Below are 17189 nucleotides of genomic sequence, written 5' to 3' on the forward strand. Positions count from 1 at the left end.
ATGTGTGTGATATATGATATATGAACCAACGGAGTGCAAGATATTTTGCAAGATCTTTTACAAGATCTCAGGCATTCTCAAAATATATGCAACAGAGAAGAGATTTATAGAGAAAAACCTACTTTACAAATGACAACTGAGATTATGCAAGTATCAACCAATATATGACTGCAAATATCATTACATTTGACTTTGATATTGAAATGAGGAAAAGCTGCCCTGGTTTAACCCAGGTACTGGATTACCCAGGGAGATGCTATGGCCATTTAAAATGATTTGCTATAATCTTCAGTTTCTTTTGAATCTCCTTCGAACAACTTGTGCAAAACGCTGTAAAGGGTATATAAACCTGGTCTTCATATCTTTTTTATTTGTTAGGTGCTTTAAAATAGATTCTAACTGTTTCTAGAGACCATATTACTAAGTGTTGTTGAAAAACTACTAGTGGACCAATCAGTTCTATATGATTTTTCACTTGGGTTTACTAAAAGAGCATTTGTCTTATGTCGACCTGTTCTGGCATGTATGTAATTTCTCACTTGTTTGGCCCAAAGAAAATTAAATCACAAGCCATACTTTGGATCTGATAAACAATATTGCTACTCTGGAGAGGACAATCTATTTTCGGCAAGTTATTGTAAGAAAAGATTTAATACTACCGATTATTTTTAACAACGATTTTATGGACGCAAAACCCGTAAAATGATGGACAAATACGAGATAGTCGAAATAACGTCTCACACTACCATTAAAAAGTACCTTCATTCTACATATCATACTTACATAGGGGCCAAAGTTGAGAAAGGTGGCTTCGGGCTTGACGAGGCAAGTGCAAATGTGGAGTTTAATGCCTATCCTCGTTACTCTCTGAAAAATAAAAAGATATATGTATTGTACAGTATATGGATATACATTGCATTTTAATATATATATATATATATATATATATATATATATATATATATATATATATATATATATAACAACACATGAGCATGTGTTTTGAAAGAAATAAACTTCTGACTCACATCGAGATCGAACTCCCCTTTTTCCAAATGAAACACCAGAGTGCTACCAGTTGATCCACAGAGGTCATAAAAGAAGTTGGAACCTAAGTACTTCTGTACCTGACGTTTTTCCCGAGCAGGCTGCTGCTTAACATGATAGCAAATTTTACCCAATTTCCCGATCCGCTACCTGTGATTTATTTCAATAAGCAGTCGTATACACATATGGGATTCAGGTACAACAAATAAATAAACAGCTTCACTCATATTTGTAATAATAAAAACAATCATGCATGTGATGTACATATTAGTAGCAATGGATTTAGCTCACACTAATTACTAGTACTCACAATAAGCCAACAATAAAGGAGCTATAGCATTAATGAAAGCGCAGGAAATGAAATAAAAATGATACGGACGATTTATGACGATATAAATAATTAAGAATAATATGTGGCGATGTAATAAACTATACAGAAATTACTTGGGTTCCTACAGTGTTTAGAAAACGAAAAAGAAATCAACGAGGCTGTTTGACACTGATATTCAGATTATTTCGGCCGTTCCCTGTAAAGATCTCGGTAGCTGCAAGGTGGCGAGGAGTGTTGGTTGGACGCCCTAGAATGCCATTTTGAACAGTATTACAGTATCCCTTGGTTTCTCGGGGAAGTTCGCCCAATGGGAACATCCTCAGATATTACAGCAATGCAAGTGGAACAGCAGTATTTTGGTTTCCAGGGCAAATGCCCTCCCAGTCACTTCGATAGTGACTCATAATTTGTACTGGGCAGCCCCTAATGACATAAAAATGATTGATATCATCACCGTGCCAAAGATTCTTCACTGTCACTCACTAATGGTGCAGCTGATTAGGAGCGTGCCTGGCTTCATTCTGCACATTTGCGTATAAACTAGAAATACAGTGAGAGAATGCCGCTATTGAAGAGCCAATTATAGAACTCGAAGCTGTATACTAACTTGTTACCTTATTTGGTACAAACTACTGCATGGAGAACTATCATTATGATATGGCAATTAAATTCGAGGGTGCATCAGTTTCTAGACGCTCTCAAGAAATTTCAATTTGTTTACAGTGTTAATTTTTTTTTTTTTAATCAATGTGATACAGGAATACAGGAAAGGCTTATAAGAAAAAACAAATATTTCAACAATTCTTCCAGGTTAAGTTAAGTATATCTTAGTTTAACCAGACCACTGAGCTGATTAACAGCTCTCCTAGGGCTGGCCCAAAGGATTAGATTTATTTTACGTCCCTAAGAACCAACTGGTTACCTAGCAACGGGACCTACAGCTTAGTGTGGAGTCCAAACCACATTATAACGAGAAATGAATTTCTATCACCAGAAGTAAATTTCTCTCATTCTTCATTGGCCGGTCGGAGAATCGAACGCGGGCCCAGCAGAGTACTAGCCGAGAACGATACCAACCCGTCCAATGATGAACTAATTCTTCCAAGACTTAGATGCAGGTGACGGTGAGTAGTTTGCTTAAAAATCGTCCGGTTTTCTGACGTGCGTAAAAAGGAAAAGGAAAGGTGCACTAAAAATAGTGACTCAAATATCTTGGATGAAGTCGTAGTGATTGTAACCTGGCGACAGTTACCCCCGTTACTTGTGCTGTCAACCTATTTTAGGGTGTTTCTCGGTATTGGTACTCAGTGAAGTGAGTTTAAGAATTCTGAAAGAATGCTAATGAATTATGCAAGCAGTGAGAAATGCATAAAGTAAAATAATTGTAGAATGGCAAAATTTAAATGCTGCTGCAAGGAACCTAAAGAACTGTGATTCATCAGTAAGTAAATTCTCTACGGCAACTCTGATTTCTCATTTTGTGATGCAGACTTCCAAATGACACTGGATGTTATCAGTAAGAAAGTTATTCTGTCCCCTTGGGATTCTTGATCGTGTAAGTACTTCAGGATACGCTAAAATGAGGATCAGAACCCGTGAGATGATTGATGACACTTAGTCACTGAGAAATGTAAATTATAAATAAACCTGATACATCTTTCCCAGATCTCTGATGAAGTACTCCCTGTCTATTAGGCTTCGGTTCATTGGTATTTGAGTAGTTCTGTTTTCTTTTTCCTGGCAGTTTGTGTACATCAGTCGTCATTTTTCATCATAGTTATCAACATGTGGGGATGAGGAAAAGTGAGATTCACATGCAACAAACTCTTGGGGCCGTTTCCTGTCTGAGTTATTCCTTGTGGACTGGTGTTACCCCATCGACTGTTTCTTGCATTTTGGTGATGGTTTCATATCGAGGAGAAAGCTGATTTTGGCGTCACGGCCACGTCATTCTCAATTTTCTTTGGGAGTGACGTTGCTACAACATCGCAAACAATAGTCAAACTGAGATCTGCTGGTTCCTTTGGTGGCAGGGTATGAGATTTTTTAAAGACTGATGAGGACCTTTGAGTAGGTCCTCAGCCACTTCGAGAATTAGCAGACTTTATGCATGATAAAAATAAGAACGATAGTCAAAGGGATAAAGATAAAACATAGGACTGCTTGTCTAATTTGGTCACTACACTGACTCTTGCAGTAATATGAAAAATAAAAACTAAAGATTGCTTCCACTGGCTGCTAAATGAAAAATAAAAATAAATAAAAAATAAAGATAAGGAAAGCAACACTTATTCATCTTGTCATCACAAAAATACTAGAGAGAGAGAGAGAGAGAGAGAGAGAGAGAGAGAGAGAGAGAGAGAGAGTAATAAATCGGTCTAATTATCCCTAAAAGAACCAAATTTCAAAGGAAAGGGGGTGGGGGAGCCCTCCTTTGGTACTACCAACCATCCCATTCTCATCACCTTATCTTTTTCAGTAAACCTACACGGCAGCTTTGAGGAGTTAATAATGTACCTCGGTTCCGTGCGGTTCCGAACTTTATGTGCATAATTCATAGGGCCTATAGGGCTTTATATAAGAGCACGGCTAATGATTCACATCTAAAAAATGACTAGGCTCACACTCCCTCACTATAAGGGATGTCGCAACTTTTCTATTAACTCTGACAGTCTATACGTAAAAGTCACATGAATAGTGAAGAAATACATGAATAATGAAGGCGTGCACGGAATAGCTATATTTTTAACAGCTGAATAACCAACGAAGATGGTTCAAATATTTTCCGTGGTTTTAGCGCGGTAAATGTTTCATCTCAAATTATCCTCCCTCAATTATCGTCCTGCTTCATTTGATATTCACTGATAATAATCATTTATATTTGTTATCCCTTTGTATTTCTGGTTAAAACATTATTTTCTGCTTTTATATTAAACGACGAAGAAAAGGAAAAAAAAATCTCATTTTAAAGAAACGTAATTTTTTGATAAACACATGTATTCTCGAGAAATACCTTCTGGAATAATAGTAAATATTTATAAATATACTTCGGTGTAAACACGTCACACCAACAACCAACTTTTTGGGAATAGTTTTCAGAACTTCACATAGTGCTTCTTCATTTTTCAAAATTGTATTACTAAAAGAATACTTTTTAATGTTACAACTCTCATAGCCTCTTATGCATATTTATCCGCAGTCTCGAGAAGTACCTTCTGGAATAATAGTAAGTATTTATAAATACACTTCGGTGTAAACACGTCACACCAACAACCAACTTTTTGGGAATAGTTTTCAGAACTTCACATAGTGCTTCTTCATTTTTCAAAATTGTATTACTAAAAGAATACTTTATAATGTTACAACTCTCATGGCCTCTTATTCATATTCATCCGCAGTCCGTCACTTTTGCAATGAAGAAGGTCAAAATGTGCGCTCAGAATCCTATCAAAATCCCATCAAGTTGCTCGTACATCATCATGTTCGTCTCTTCTCTGGATGAGGTCAATATCCATCCTGCGTGACGGCTCTGACAAGACCTCGTAGATGTCGGGTGGTTATAACTAAGGCCCACGACTTATTGCCTCATTAACCTCCTTTTCATTCCTCTTTTATTGCCGAGCCACTAATTACTTTGGCAATTAAGACGTCTGAAATGAAGGTGACTGAAAAGAATGACATTACATTAAGTGAAAGAGAACAGTAAGAGGAATATCCAGATAATCGGTAATTTGAAAGAAGATAGAAGATAGATTTCAAAATTGCCTTGCAGATAAATTTTATCTCGAGAGTTTCCATTGTAAAATCAATAAAGAATGCAGAGAGAGAGAGAGAGAGAGAGAGAGAGAGAGAGAGAGAGAGAGAGAGAGAGAGAGAGAGAGAGAGAGTGGACAAAATATAAGAATATTAGAAAGAGGAGACACAATAAGGTAGGTAGGAAACTACATGTGAGTTCTAATCATGTAGCGAAAATATCCCTCAAAGTATCCTTCTCAAGAGAGAGAGAGAGAGAGAGAGAGAGAGAGAGAGAGAGAGAGAGAGAGAGAGAGAGAGAGAGAGAGGATTACCTTGAAATACAAGGGTGTTAACTGAACCATGATATCTTGCAGAAATTTCCAAGAGCTGGCCTCGCGGCAAAGGACCATTGAAGCTGAAAAATGAGAGAATCAGAAAGATGGATGAATATGCATAAGGAGACGAAGCGAGAGAAAGGAATAATTTGGAACTCAGGCGAAATGTTATTCCGAAGGGAATGGCTCTAGGATGTTTATGAAACATTTTTGGAGTAAAACAGTGTTTGAATTATGGTTGAAAGTCTAATAGATTGAAAGACAGTGAAAACAACGTATTAGATATGTAGGTTGGTGATTAGTGTCGTAAGTGATAATGCTTGTCTTCTTTTATCCTGATTTTACAAGTTGTATCATTAATTCCACGCTGCCGTCAGCTTAACCAAATTTAATGACGTGATAGTTTTCTAGTTATTCCAAGCTGCGATAATCCTTTTACTCTCCTCTAATAAAAAAATATCTAAGTGTGTGTCAAACTTAGTAAATGATGCAAGACTTGGCCTTGGAATTCTTTATCTTTCACTGCAATCCTACAAGCTTCATGATGTGATCAGTCGTGAATAATGATTTTTAACTTACGACAGCACTTGCCATAACGATGCGACTGTGTTCATAATTAGTCTCGACCGTTTGAAGATGCTGCTAGCCTTATCAGAAATCTGGAAAGGATCAATGAGTGGTGTAATCCTTGGGGCATGAGAGTGAACTCAGGTAAAACAGACTTCATGGGTTAGTCAATCTCCCCAGGTGCTCTCTGAATATTTAATAGCTTCAAATTTTACTTTTTCAAGCACTTACAAAATATATCATCCAATGCTGCCCGGAAATTAGGGACTGTTCGTTAGGCCTCTTATATCTACAGATAATGGTATTGGGGCTAAATATTTCAGATCTCTTGCTTTTACAATTAGGAATACTATTCCCCTTCATGGCCAGATATCTACAGCCTCCCAGGTATCCTCTCCGGTCATAATTCATAGGCCAAATTTCACTAAGGTACTTCCGTTAGCGACATGAGTGCCGAGATGTAGTGCGCGTTGCTCGTTCTCGATAGAGCATCAACATCGACATTCTTCCAAGTTTCCATGTTGTAACAATACCCAATACCAAAAATGTTTCACTTTTCCCGACACTTTTATTGATGTCAATACTAGTAAGTTTCAAAGAGGCTGTAATGCTTCTTTAGGTCGCCATGAATTAATGACCTTGATTTTCAGACTTGTACTAAGGATTTTGTACAAATACATTCATTCTTTTATCATTTCATATGCATCGTTATCCTCTTCTTATTTTCTTCTCGCCCTTTTACGTATTACTGGGGAGCGTGTTTTGTTTTTTCCTCATGAAATTTGCTTGTTGTTGATAATAATAACGTCGCAGTTTTCTTTCATGCAGCCTGTGGCATTTCAATTATCAAAACAACATTTTCTTGACTTATCTTTTTGGCTATGATAATCTTGGCTATTAGTTATAGCAACTCATTCGAGGTGGCCATTCCATTTTTCCGGTTGTGACCATTTTCGTTGTCGATAAATATCTTGGAATTGCTTACTCTATGAGGGTTTAGTTACTTTCATGGTTTTAATACACGTTACCTTAGTTGTAACAATACCAAATGCTATGATAATAACAGAACACGCGATATTCACTTCTCAGAGATGTAATGACTTTCCTACATACACCTACGATCATCAATATGGGTCATGACAATCTTAAACATGAATCAATTTTAACGTAACTCATGGAAAACATAAACCTTTTTATTTTGGATTCCGATCATGAGGAAATTTAACGCCATACAAAGGTTCTTCCTACACAAAATTCGTAATGATTTTTCCTTGCATTTCTTCTCCTTTCAACTTTTTTTTCAACTTCCTATAGAATGGTCTTCATTTTGTCTTTAAAAAGCAATTCCACTCAGAATAGTTTTTCTTTCAGGCTCTGATAGTCCTGAACATGTCTGTGCCGGTTCTAGCATAATGTTATGGTGAATTTTCTCAGCTCCAAAGCAAACTCTGTGAATCGCGGAGACAAGCCTTATTATGGAACATTACAATAGATTTGTGGATTGCTGCAATTCTTATTCCTAGCTTTTATATACTTATTTTGCTCTTGAGTACTGGTGATCTTTGACAAAGAATAACTATCCCGACAATTACAACCCTCGATTCCAACGGCCCTGACTCAAGGCAAAAATCGCAGTTCCATTAAGTAGAAGCGATAGCGATACAATATGACAAAGGTTCATTTTTCAGGTTGCGGAAATATCCCTTTTTCACTGTCATGATTCTCACTGAAAGTCACTGATTCTGAATTACAACTTGTTCTATTCCAGACCAGCATTATCTTTGACCTTGACTGAGAAAGTATTATTCAAGTTTTGAATAATGCAAATTCCGAGTTGACGGTATCTTTGCTCTAAGCTAAGATCGTCCTGAATTTGAATTTCTTTTTCTGTATCGCGATATTCCTTACTTTAAACTGAGGTATTGCTTACTCTATCAAGTCACGGTCATTAATATCCAATGATACAAGCTTATCTTTGATAGCTGTAGATGGAGCCAAGTCGAGAGAATCTTCAACCTGAAATAACTGTAATTAATTGCATTTTTAATAACGACGCCTCTTTAAAAATATTATTCAAAACTTTGGCATTCATAATCCTAATTATGACCAGTGGTGGTTTAGTATCCGGGCTAAATTTGTGTAATAAAAAATTATTGCGTCTCATAACGGCTTAATAAGCTTAGATTATCTGATAATTATGTAAAAGCACTTTAATTCAATTCACATTTTAAACCGTGATAACTGTTTCACCTCAAAGATAATCAGCTATATAGTATATGATTATTGCGACGTTCTTGGCTTTGATAGTCGTACCTATCGGGACCATTTAGCCATTTTTCTGGTCATGGCGCTACTGACTGCAGCCACGAAAATCCTTTTGTGGTGATGCACAGTATTTTATACTCGACTGAAGGAAGGAGGCAGATGTTTCTGACAAGTTGAAACTATTGATGTGGAAATAAATTCTTAATATTAATTGCAGCAACGAAAAAATCTGAAAATGAAGACAGAAAATGCAAAAACTAATTATGTTCTTCTTGACTGGCTAGGTAGACAGTAGAAAATATGAATATATGAGATCTGGATTATTTCTGTTAATATTTTGATAAGAAATTTTTCAATTAAATGGTTGTTTACTGGCGTAATGACAGCCTATGGTTTAGCGTGAATAAGCTAATATAATGCTAAAATAAAGCAATAACCTGATAAGAAAAAATATATATATTTGCTTCATCAAATGATATCTGCAATCTTAAAAAGTTCCATGTCTCAAACCGAGAAAAAAAATTTAGTTTCCCCAGCATAAAATTATTATCATTCAAAGAGAGAGAGAGAGAGAGAGAGAGAGAGAGAGAGAGAGAGAGAGAGAGAGATGGATTTATTGGCGGTATCTTCTTGAACTCTCTAGACGAACCGAAAGCAAAACCCAAAAGCAACTTGTTTCAACGTAGACATATCTGAAGACTTGAAAAATTGCGATGCCAAGTTGCAACATGACTTGTTTCAAACATTTCCCTGATGAAATCTTTAAACTTTATCTAAACTGATTTTTCTCTCTTTTTTAGTACATCTATTTGTACAGCACTCTGGCCTAAAAAAAAGGGAAGCAGAACACCGATCATGTGTGTGTGTGTTTTTAATAATATGTTAATCTCATTCTTATTCTTATTCCTGTAATTACTTTTTTCAGGTTATAACTTTCCACAAATTGGCCTCTTCACACCTACAACGAAGGCGTGGAACCTTCCTACAAACTATGCATCATTTAACCCTCTGTGGCACGCATTTTCGCATGTATTTGATTTTTACGGCTCTTCTTTTCTAGCAATTCTTTCATGACATCTATTCATCCCTTTCTAGGCCATCCTCTTCACTTTTCCCAAACATTTCTGAACTATACAGGCTTTTCACTGACCTATCATTGTCTACATTTCCCTTTACTTTCAAACTTCTCACAAAACTGTACTACGAAATAGCACCTGATTCACGCACCCTCTTCCTTGCCTAAGCCCATTCTGTTCTTCCCTTGTCAAACCTTCTGTCATCTGTGTTAACTTATCAATCAACTCCTACCATATATCTTCCCTGGTACACTGTGTAAAGTTAAGTTCCTGAGTATTTAGTCTCCTCTGTTGCCTTTACTTATTATACAGAGGAACAATAATTACTTTTGTCATCCATTCCCTCGGGACCCTTCCCCAATCCAGAGATACCTTATACACCATGGGCAGCCACAAAATTACACTTTCTTCACTGTAATGCAGCATCTCACTTTTAAACCCTCCTCCCACTCTCTCTAACTTATTTAGGTCCTTCCACTCTATAATTATTCCTATTATCCGTATTCTTCTCGAAGACTTTCTCACCTGTTCTCCATATTTTTATTATATGCCTTCTTTTAATCTCTTACTTTCTTCTTTGCCATCTTATCCATCTTTATGTATTTACGCACGCAGTCATCCCTTTTGTCATGCAATTGCGCCTCAAACAATATTTCTAATTCACTAAACTTAGCCTTACTCGTCCCACCATCGAATGTTATATTGCTTCTTCCCACCTTCTTAAAAACAGAAACACGTTTCGCTAACTATGAAGACATACTCGAATTCTATTTTGTATCTTAACCGAAACCAACTTACCGGTACACCCATTTCTCTTTATATGCTCTCTTCTTTACTCTCTCCTATTCAGAATCACTAGCCTTGATTACCCTCACAGTGCATTTTCATATTTCTTTTGTCTGAACTTGCCTGTATATCAACGGTTGCTTCAACAAAATAATAACCAGGTAGACTTAAAACCACTCCTGTTCTTACCAATATCTCCTCCAATTTGCTCTTCCATCTACTGTGAACTGGCACATATTCTAATAAAATTTTCCACATCCTTTTCTGTTCCTCACGTATGCTCGTAAATACTTTTCTCTGGAAACCGCGTATTCTCAGCAATCAAGCCATTATCAGGAACAAACTAACAAGACTCTTTTCATCCTCATTTACTCAAGAGGTTTCATATCTGCATTTTACGCCATCTTTTTCAGTTCCTCGACTTTGCATTATACCATCAAGTACAATCATCCTTCCATATTCTCTAAAAACCTCACGGCATTGATTTAAACTCTTCCAGTTTATAGTCAATATTGTACTTTGTCTATCATTCCAGTTCGACTTTCTTTTTGTATAATATTTGTATAAAGATGATCATATAAGATTTATTACAACTGTTGCAGGATAATAGATAGCTACTCAAATATTTGTGACTTGTGTTGTGTTGTGATGGTACTGGGCTATAGCTAAAAGGTTATCTTTCAATCAGTATCCACTAATCGTTTGAAATCATCCAAGTATGGGATTTTGCATTCGTATTTATATGTTTTGCAGACTTGTTCCTAAAAGTCTGTATGAAATATTTAAATAATTCGTATGGCAATAAATTTATTGTATTTCAAATAACACACACGCACACACACAAGCGCACACTCACATGTGTATAGATCCAATGCAGCACGAAGGGACGCGTGCTTAAGAATATTATAAAATCCACGTCAGAAGGTGAGTGAAAACCGGGGATTTTGAACAAGTACTTTCATAGTTTATTCTACATTTTCAAGTTCACACTGAATACAAAAGTTGACAGAGACTTGTATACAAAAACAGAAGGAGGGTGGGGATACAGTTTGTTAATCTGGGCAGCATGTTCTTTAAACAAAAAAGACAGACAAAGGATCAAGGGATAATCCAGGGTAGAGATTAACATTCTTGCTGGACGTAGCTTCAATAAACACAGTCTCTAGCAGATTCCATTTCTGATGGTCACTGATGTTGTGGATTATCGTTGGCTTATCCCAGTTCATCGCATGGCCTGTCTTAAGCCAATGATCAGCAATGCCATTATTTGATAAGCCTCTTAAAATGTCATATTTGTGTTTGGAGCTTCTTACTTTTAGTCCTTGTAAAAACTATTGATATTAACATAGAATTTAAATATCATAACATTTTGAGAAATAAACTAATTAAGAATAGCCCACCCAATTCAAACAGCATTGTATACAGTATGCCTTACAAAGAATGTAATAAATTTTATGTAGGTCAAATATCAAAAGGACTAAAAATATGTAGCTTCCAACACAAATATGACATTTCAAGAGGCTTATCAAATAATGGCACTACATATCATTGGCTTAAGATGGGCCATGTGACAAACTGGGATAAGTTAATGATAATCTACAAGGTCAATGACCATCAGAAAAGGAATTTGCTAGAGACTGTGTTTACTGAAGCTACGTCCACCAGGAATGTTAATCTCCAACCTTGTTTATCCCTTGATCCTTTGTCCCTGTGTTTCTGTCAACTTCTTTTGTATTCAGTATGAACTTGAAAACGTACAATAAACTACGAAAGTACTTGTTCAAACTCCCGATTTTCACTCACCTTGTGACATGGATTTTATAATGTGTATATATATGTATATATAAATAAATAAATAAATAAATAAATATATATATATATATATATATATATATATATATATATATATATATATATATATATATATATATATATATATATATATATATATATATATATATATATATATATATATATATATAGTTATAAACTGGGGGCTTGGTTGGGGAGAGAATTGGAACAATTTAATATAATGTACTGCCAACAAACCAAGGGGGCCCAAGTTTATAAACAAAAGAAAGTTATTTGAAACTCACCTTAGATTTTCCTGGATTTATAAGTAACTGATTAAGGTTGTAATTAAGAATTAGACTCTTTTACAATTAAAATGGGTTTATTTACAGAGACTGGGGGCAAATATGCAAGAAGACAAAACAGAATGTAAATTGTAACCAATGTACAGGCACATAGAATATATACAGTAGAGCAATAATGCAGTACTTGGCAAATTAGCAATGTAAATATGACGGGGCCAAGGCATAATTATCCCTGTTATAACAATAACTCGGTTAGGTCAAAATTACATTAGATTGTCTCTGTTGGTTATTCTTCAAAAGGGATGAACTCCAGGGTAACGGAATCAATTCATTTAAATAATTTCTGTGGGGTCAGCAACAGTCTTGCAATCAGGCTGCGACCAGGAATGGTTGCAAAATTTGGATGGCAGTCAGAATTAGCGGACATAGATTTGCAACAGAGCAGATGATGTCTTCCTGTTTGACAGTTGTTGGCGCCAAAACACGATCGACTCGGCCATGCATCGAAGCAGCGTCACCCACTCTTGGGCAAATGGACGGTTCGGCTGATGGTGGCACAGCTGTCACAGAGGCTGTGTCCTGCTCAGAAGAGGTTGCTGAGGATGTGCTGGCGGAAGCAGTCAGGCAACGGAGTGGTGTGGGGATGGGACATCCCCAGATGATGTCTCGTCCCAGCAGGGACTCCACTCTGTGCCAAATACGCTTGACGACGCCAAGGTGGTGAATTTTGTCGCTCCCAGGGGTGATCACCCTGAGTTCATGCTTACATGACTACACAGATCGTGATTAAATCAGCGTTAGAGGTACTGGAAAGGCACACTATCTTGCTGTTAGCATATAGTTGTGGGTAGTACTATAGCCAATTCACTTAAGGTAGATTCTTGAACTGTGGGGACGGTCAGGGACTGTTCGTTCACCCAGGTCACGGTCCACTTGGTGTGCTCATCTACCGTGGCACTGGCTGGCACTTGGGCCCGATCGGTCAGGCTATCTGAGCCAGTGTCAGCAGTAGTTGGCAGGTGCACTGGTGGGCTGGAACCATCCAGAGAAGCCACTGAGACGGACTGTGTCCAGACCCTCTAAGGGTGAGTTCTCTCCGGAGCTCAGCTAAGGAGGCTGTGGCACAGATCATGTTGACGTGCCTGGGTGCGACCACATGTTTTGGGCATGCAGGATGCCCGGAGGAAGAGTGTCCTGAAGCTCCACAGTCTCGGCAGGGGCCCCTGGGATAGGTTGATCTCCCGGCAGTGACGGTGTGCTGGGAAGATGGTGTGGAATTAGGAGGAGAGGAAGACTGACGGTTATTGGTAGGCTGCCGAGGGTTGTTGCCTTGTTGGGTACTGTTCCTGTAGTGGCACTCTGCTTCAGTATGGCTGTGCTTCTTACAGATGGTGCATGGAGGTTTGTTAGGCGGTCCGTTCCGTGGGTGACTGAAGCCTGAGAGGTGCCCGGGTGGCACTATTTTGCATTGCAAGGTGCTGTGGGAGGGGTTGTACGTCTCCCAGGCATCAGCTAAGCAGCAGGCTTCCTTGAGGGTGGCTGGCTGCTTATCACTAAGATACACAGCCAGAGGCCCAGGCAAACACTGGAAGAGGTCCTCCAGCATGGTCTGGTTGAACAAATCCTCAAAGGTGTCGTACCACGTAGACTCGAACCAGCGGGTCCCAGCTTGGGTTTTGTGACAGGCCCATTCGGTACAGGACCAGCCGATGTTCTTAGCCATACCTTGGAATCGTTGTCTCCACCTCTCAGGGGTTATTTCATATGCCTTAGCGATGGCCTCACGGACGGCAGCCATGTCCCCCCATTGGTCTCTTTCCAAGGCTCTGGGCGGCCTTAGCCTTCCCGTCTAGGTCCTTGGTGAGCAGTAAGGCCCTCTCGGTCGGGCTGACGTCATAGGTCTCGAAGAGGAATTCAATCTCTTCGAGCCATTGTTCCGGCTTGTCTTCAGTCCATTTGCCCACAAGGTTATTGACTGTTGACAGAGAGGTATTTAGTGCAGATGGAGTGGGGCTACAGGCTTGTTGGGCTGCTAAAGCTTCTGCGCTTTCCTTTTTGGCTCTCTCCAACTCTAGCTCCCTGTCCTTGAAGGCGAGCTCATGTTGTCTTCTCCTTTCTTCTTCTTTGCTTTCACGCTGTCTTCTCCGCTCCTCTCTTTCTTCTTCTTCTCTCCTCTGCTCGGCTTCTTGCTGTCTTCTCCTTTCTTCTTCTTCGCTTTCATGCTGACTTCTCCACTCTTCTCTTTCTTTTTTTTCTCTCCTCTGCTCGGCTTCTTGCTGTCTTCTCCGCTCTTCTCTTTCTTCTTCTTCTCTCCTCCGCTTGGCTTCTTGCTGTCTTTGTTCTTCTTCATACGTTCTCTTTTCAGCAATCTGTTCCTTTACAAACCTTTGGAGGGCCTGGCCTGCAAGGCCATCCTCCTTCCCTATATTCCTGAAATATTGGTGCTCCTCAGTTGACATGTTGCTGATGGGGAAGGGGTGCTGAGTAGATTAACTGGGTGTTCCCGGAGGAAAAGGTTTTGTGAAGATAAGGAAGTGTCCTTAGATTATCGGCACTTCGGTGAGTGGCACCTTTAAATGAGGTGGCACTGTGGGTGAGTGTGCCATGCGAAGGTCACACTAGGAGACAGCGTTCCTGAAGGAAGTCTCAGTCCTTATGGGTGGATACGCTAGTAACTGGAGTGCTCCTGAAGGCTCTATGGTCCTTATGGGCAGAAACACTGGTGGTATGGCACTCTGTTTCTTCAATACAGGTGCAATGGCTTTTAGGAGGTTAATTTGGTTGGGTGGCACTGTGGTGCCAGTGCGCTCCATTGAGCAATGCAAAATGTCAGTGCATGAACTGGTACTGAAGGTGAGTGGTACTCTACCTGAGCAGGAGGTAAGTAAGGAGTAAAAGGTAAATGAGAAAATCCAGCAGGAGGGAAGAGAAAAGGAAAGTGAAAGAAGAAAGAGAAGTGCTTCAGTGATTGGGTGCTTAGCAGTATCGCAGATTAGTGGCACTATGAGAAATGGAAACTGGTTGTGACACGAGTGGGTGGCCAGTTATAAAAACTAGAGATCGCTGCCTAACATGAGGACAGGTAGGATATGAGGAGTGCACTCAATATGCGGTTTAGCACTTGCAGTATAAGCAAGTCTGGAATAAGATATACCCAACTCATGCACTACAGTTGAACAACGCGTAATTAGATAGATGTACGTGCGCTCTATAGCATACGAGAAATGATCGGGGCTGAAGCACGAAAAGGAAAAGCAGGTATGCGAGATTATTCGCTAAACACAAGTGCTTACAAATTTCACACACTGTGTATATGATAAAATTTTAATGAGTCATGAATTTGAAATTTTAACTTGTGGGTATTAGAATATTCTTTGTATTTAGCTTTTATGACTCGTGGGTTGTTTTCCAAACTCGTAAATGAAATGGTACCGATCCTGTTTTAAGATGAAAGCATAAGCGAGGGAGAAAAAAAAAATCTCTCTCTCTCTTTCTCGGTGAGCGTTGTGTAATGGAACTTACTTGTTATGAATTTTGAAGTCCCTTTACTTTATGCTTAAGAGAAAATTAATTATGTTTGCGAATTTACGTTAAGTTACTTTTCTTCTGCACTGAACTTTTAGTATTTATGTAATTTTTACTGTCTCGCTCTCGTCAAGATAACTGATATGGTTGGCAAAGGGTTTTCAAATTGTTTCAACGATATTCACGGTTTACGTTAGGGCACAGAGGAAGGGAGGTTCGTTCCATGAACGAACGTTGTGGAACTGCGTCGCTTGTGGAAAACAGCTGACCGGACAGAGAATGGGGAAGTGGAGTTGGAAGGAAAACACTCTGTACTTTCTTCAATAAATTCGGGTTTTGAATAAAAAGATGAATAGTTTAATGTTAAACATCAACAATGTCTTTACTTTACTTTAATGCATTGGGAGGATGGTTAAATTACGTTTGGGAATGGTTTTCTTCACTGCTACAGCAATGAACTTGATTCACGCATGTGCCTACTCGAACATACGTTGCCAGCTCGTAAATGCCAGATACTGCTACACGGTTTCCTGTAAGCTACCAGTTATCCCAAAATTTATCACTGACCGAGAAATTGTACACTTTCTCTGCCGTAACTATTCCGAAATAGCTCTTAGCTACTTGTTCTAGCTCACACATGCAATAATTCCCTAACTACACATATAAGGTTGCCCAAAAATACGATAACAGGAACAATGAGACTGATTTATTAACAAAAAAACATATACAACTTTCTTAAAAGGACTGCAGCCTTATCTGAATGAAGGCCCAGTGCATAAAGGGCATATGTGTGACCTGGGTCAACCAATTATACAGATACAAATATACAACCTTGAGAAACAAAATCTAAGGCATGGAATATGACCTGCCAGACAAATGTTACAATAAATAATAATAAGTTATTAATGCCGACTGGCCTTGTTTTTACATAAATCAACAGCAGAACACTTATGATGACCGCGACCCGACGACCTCGGGTCGCGGAGCCTTCCAAGGTGAAGGCTGGAAGGTCCATTACAGAAAACGGAGCGGAGGAGAACGAGTTTCAGGGGAGACCTTACAGTACTCCCCCCCCAAGACGTTTGTGACGTCTGATTAATTCCTGTAACGGGAGGGAGGGCGGAGGGTTCCCCTGGATTTTGAAGTGAAAACTAAGGGAGGGGCACCGTCCTCGGTGTCCTGCAGGATACCAGCCCCTTGGTGGCTCTTAGGGGAAACGATTGCTCTGGGAGGATGTCCCCGTCCCTTCCTTGTGCGCTGCTGACGTGCGATAAGGGGGGCCTGGGTGGCCCGTTGACCCTCGACACCTTCTGGATCAGCTTCGTCGGGCAGAAAGGCTGGTTTCAACCGGTCTATGGAGACCCAATCTTCCCTCCCATGGATGTGAAGCTGGTAGGCCTTCCCGTTACGCCGAAGTACTTTGAAG

The 17189-nt window shown here is 39.1% G+C and overlaps 1 protein-coding gene across 6 annotated transcripts in view; it reads right to left on the minus strand.

The window, feature by feature from the left end:
• LOC136845715 (uncharacterized) overlaps positions 1-17189 on the minus strand; it is an 893447-nt gene that overhangs the window by 198003 nt on the left and 678255 nt on the right. For all 6 annotated transcript variants that reach the window (XM_067115907.1, XM_067115902.1, XM_067115900.1 and 3 more), the window contains one exon: positions 784-867. Coding sequence is in view for 4 of the 6 variants with exons in the window: in XM_067115902.1 (XP_066972003.1) it covers positions 784-867 (84 nt within the window). In the remaining 2 variants the exon portion in view is untranslated. The remainder of the gene's footprint in view (positions 1-783; positions 868-17189) is intronic.

Source organism: Macrobrachium rosenbergii, chromosome 14 (genome assembly GCF_040412425.1).
Source record: "Macrobrachium rosenbergii isolate ZJJX-2024 chromosome 14, ASM4041242v1, whole genome shotgun sequence".
Lineage (NCBI taxonomy): Eukaryota > Metazoa > Arthropoda > Malacostraca > Decapoda > Palaemonidae > Macrobrachium > Macrobrachium rosenbergii.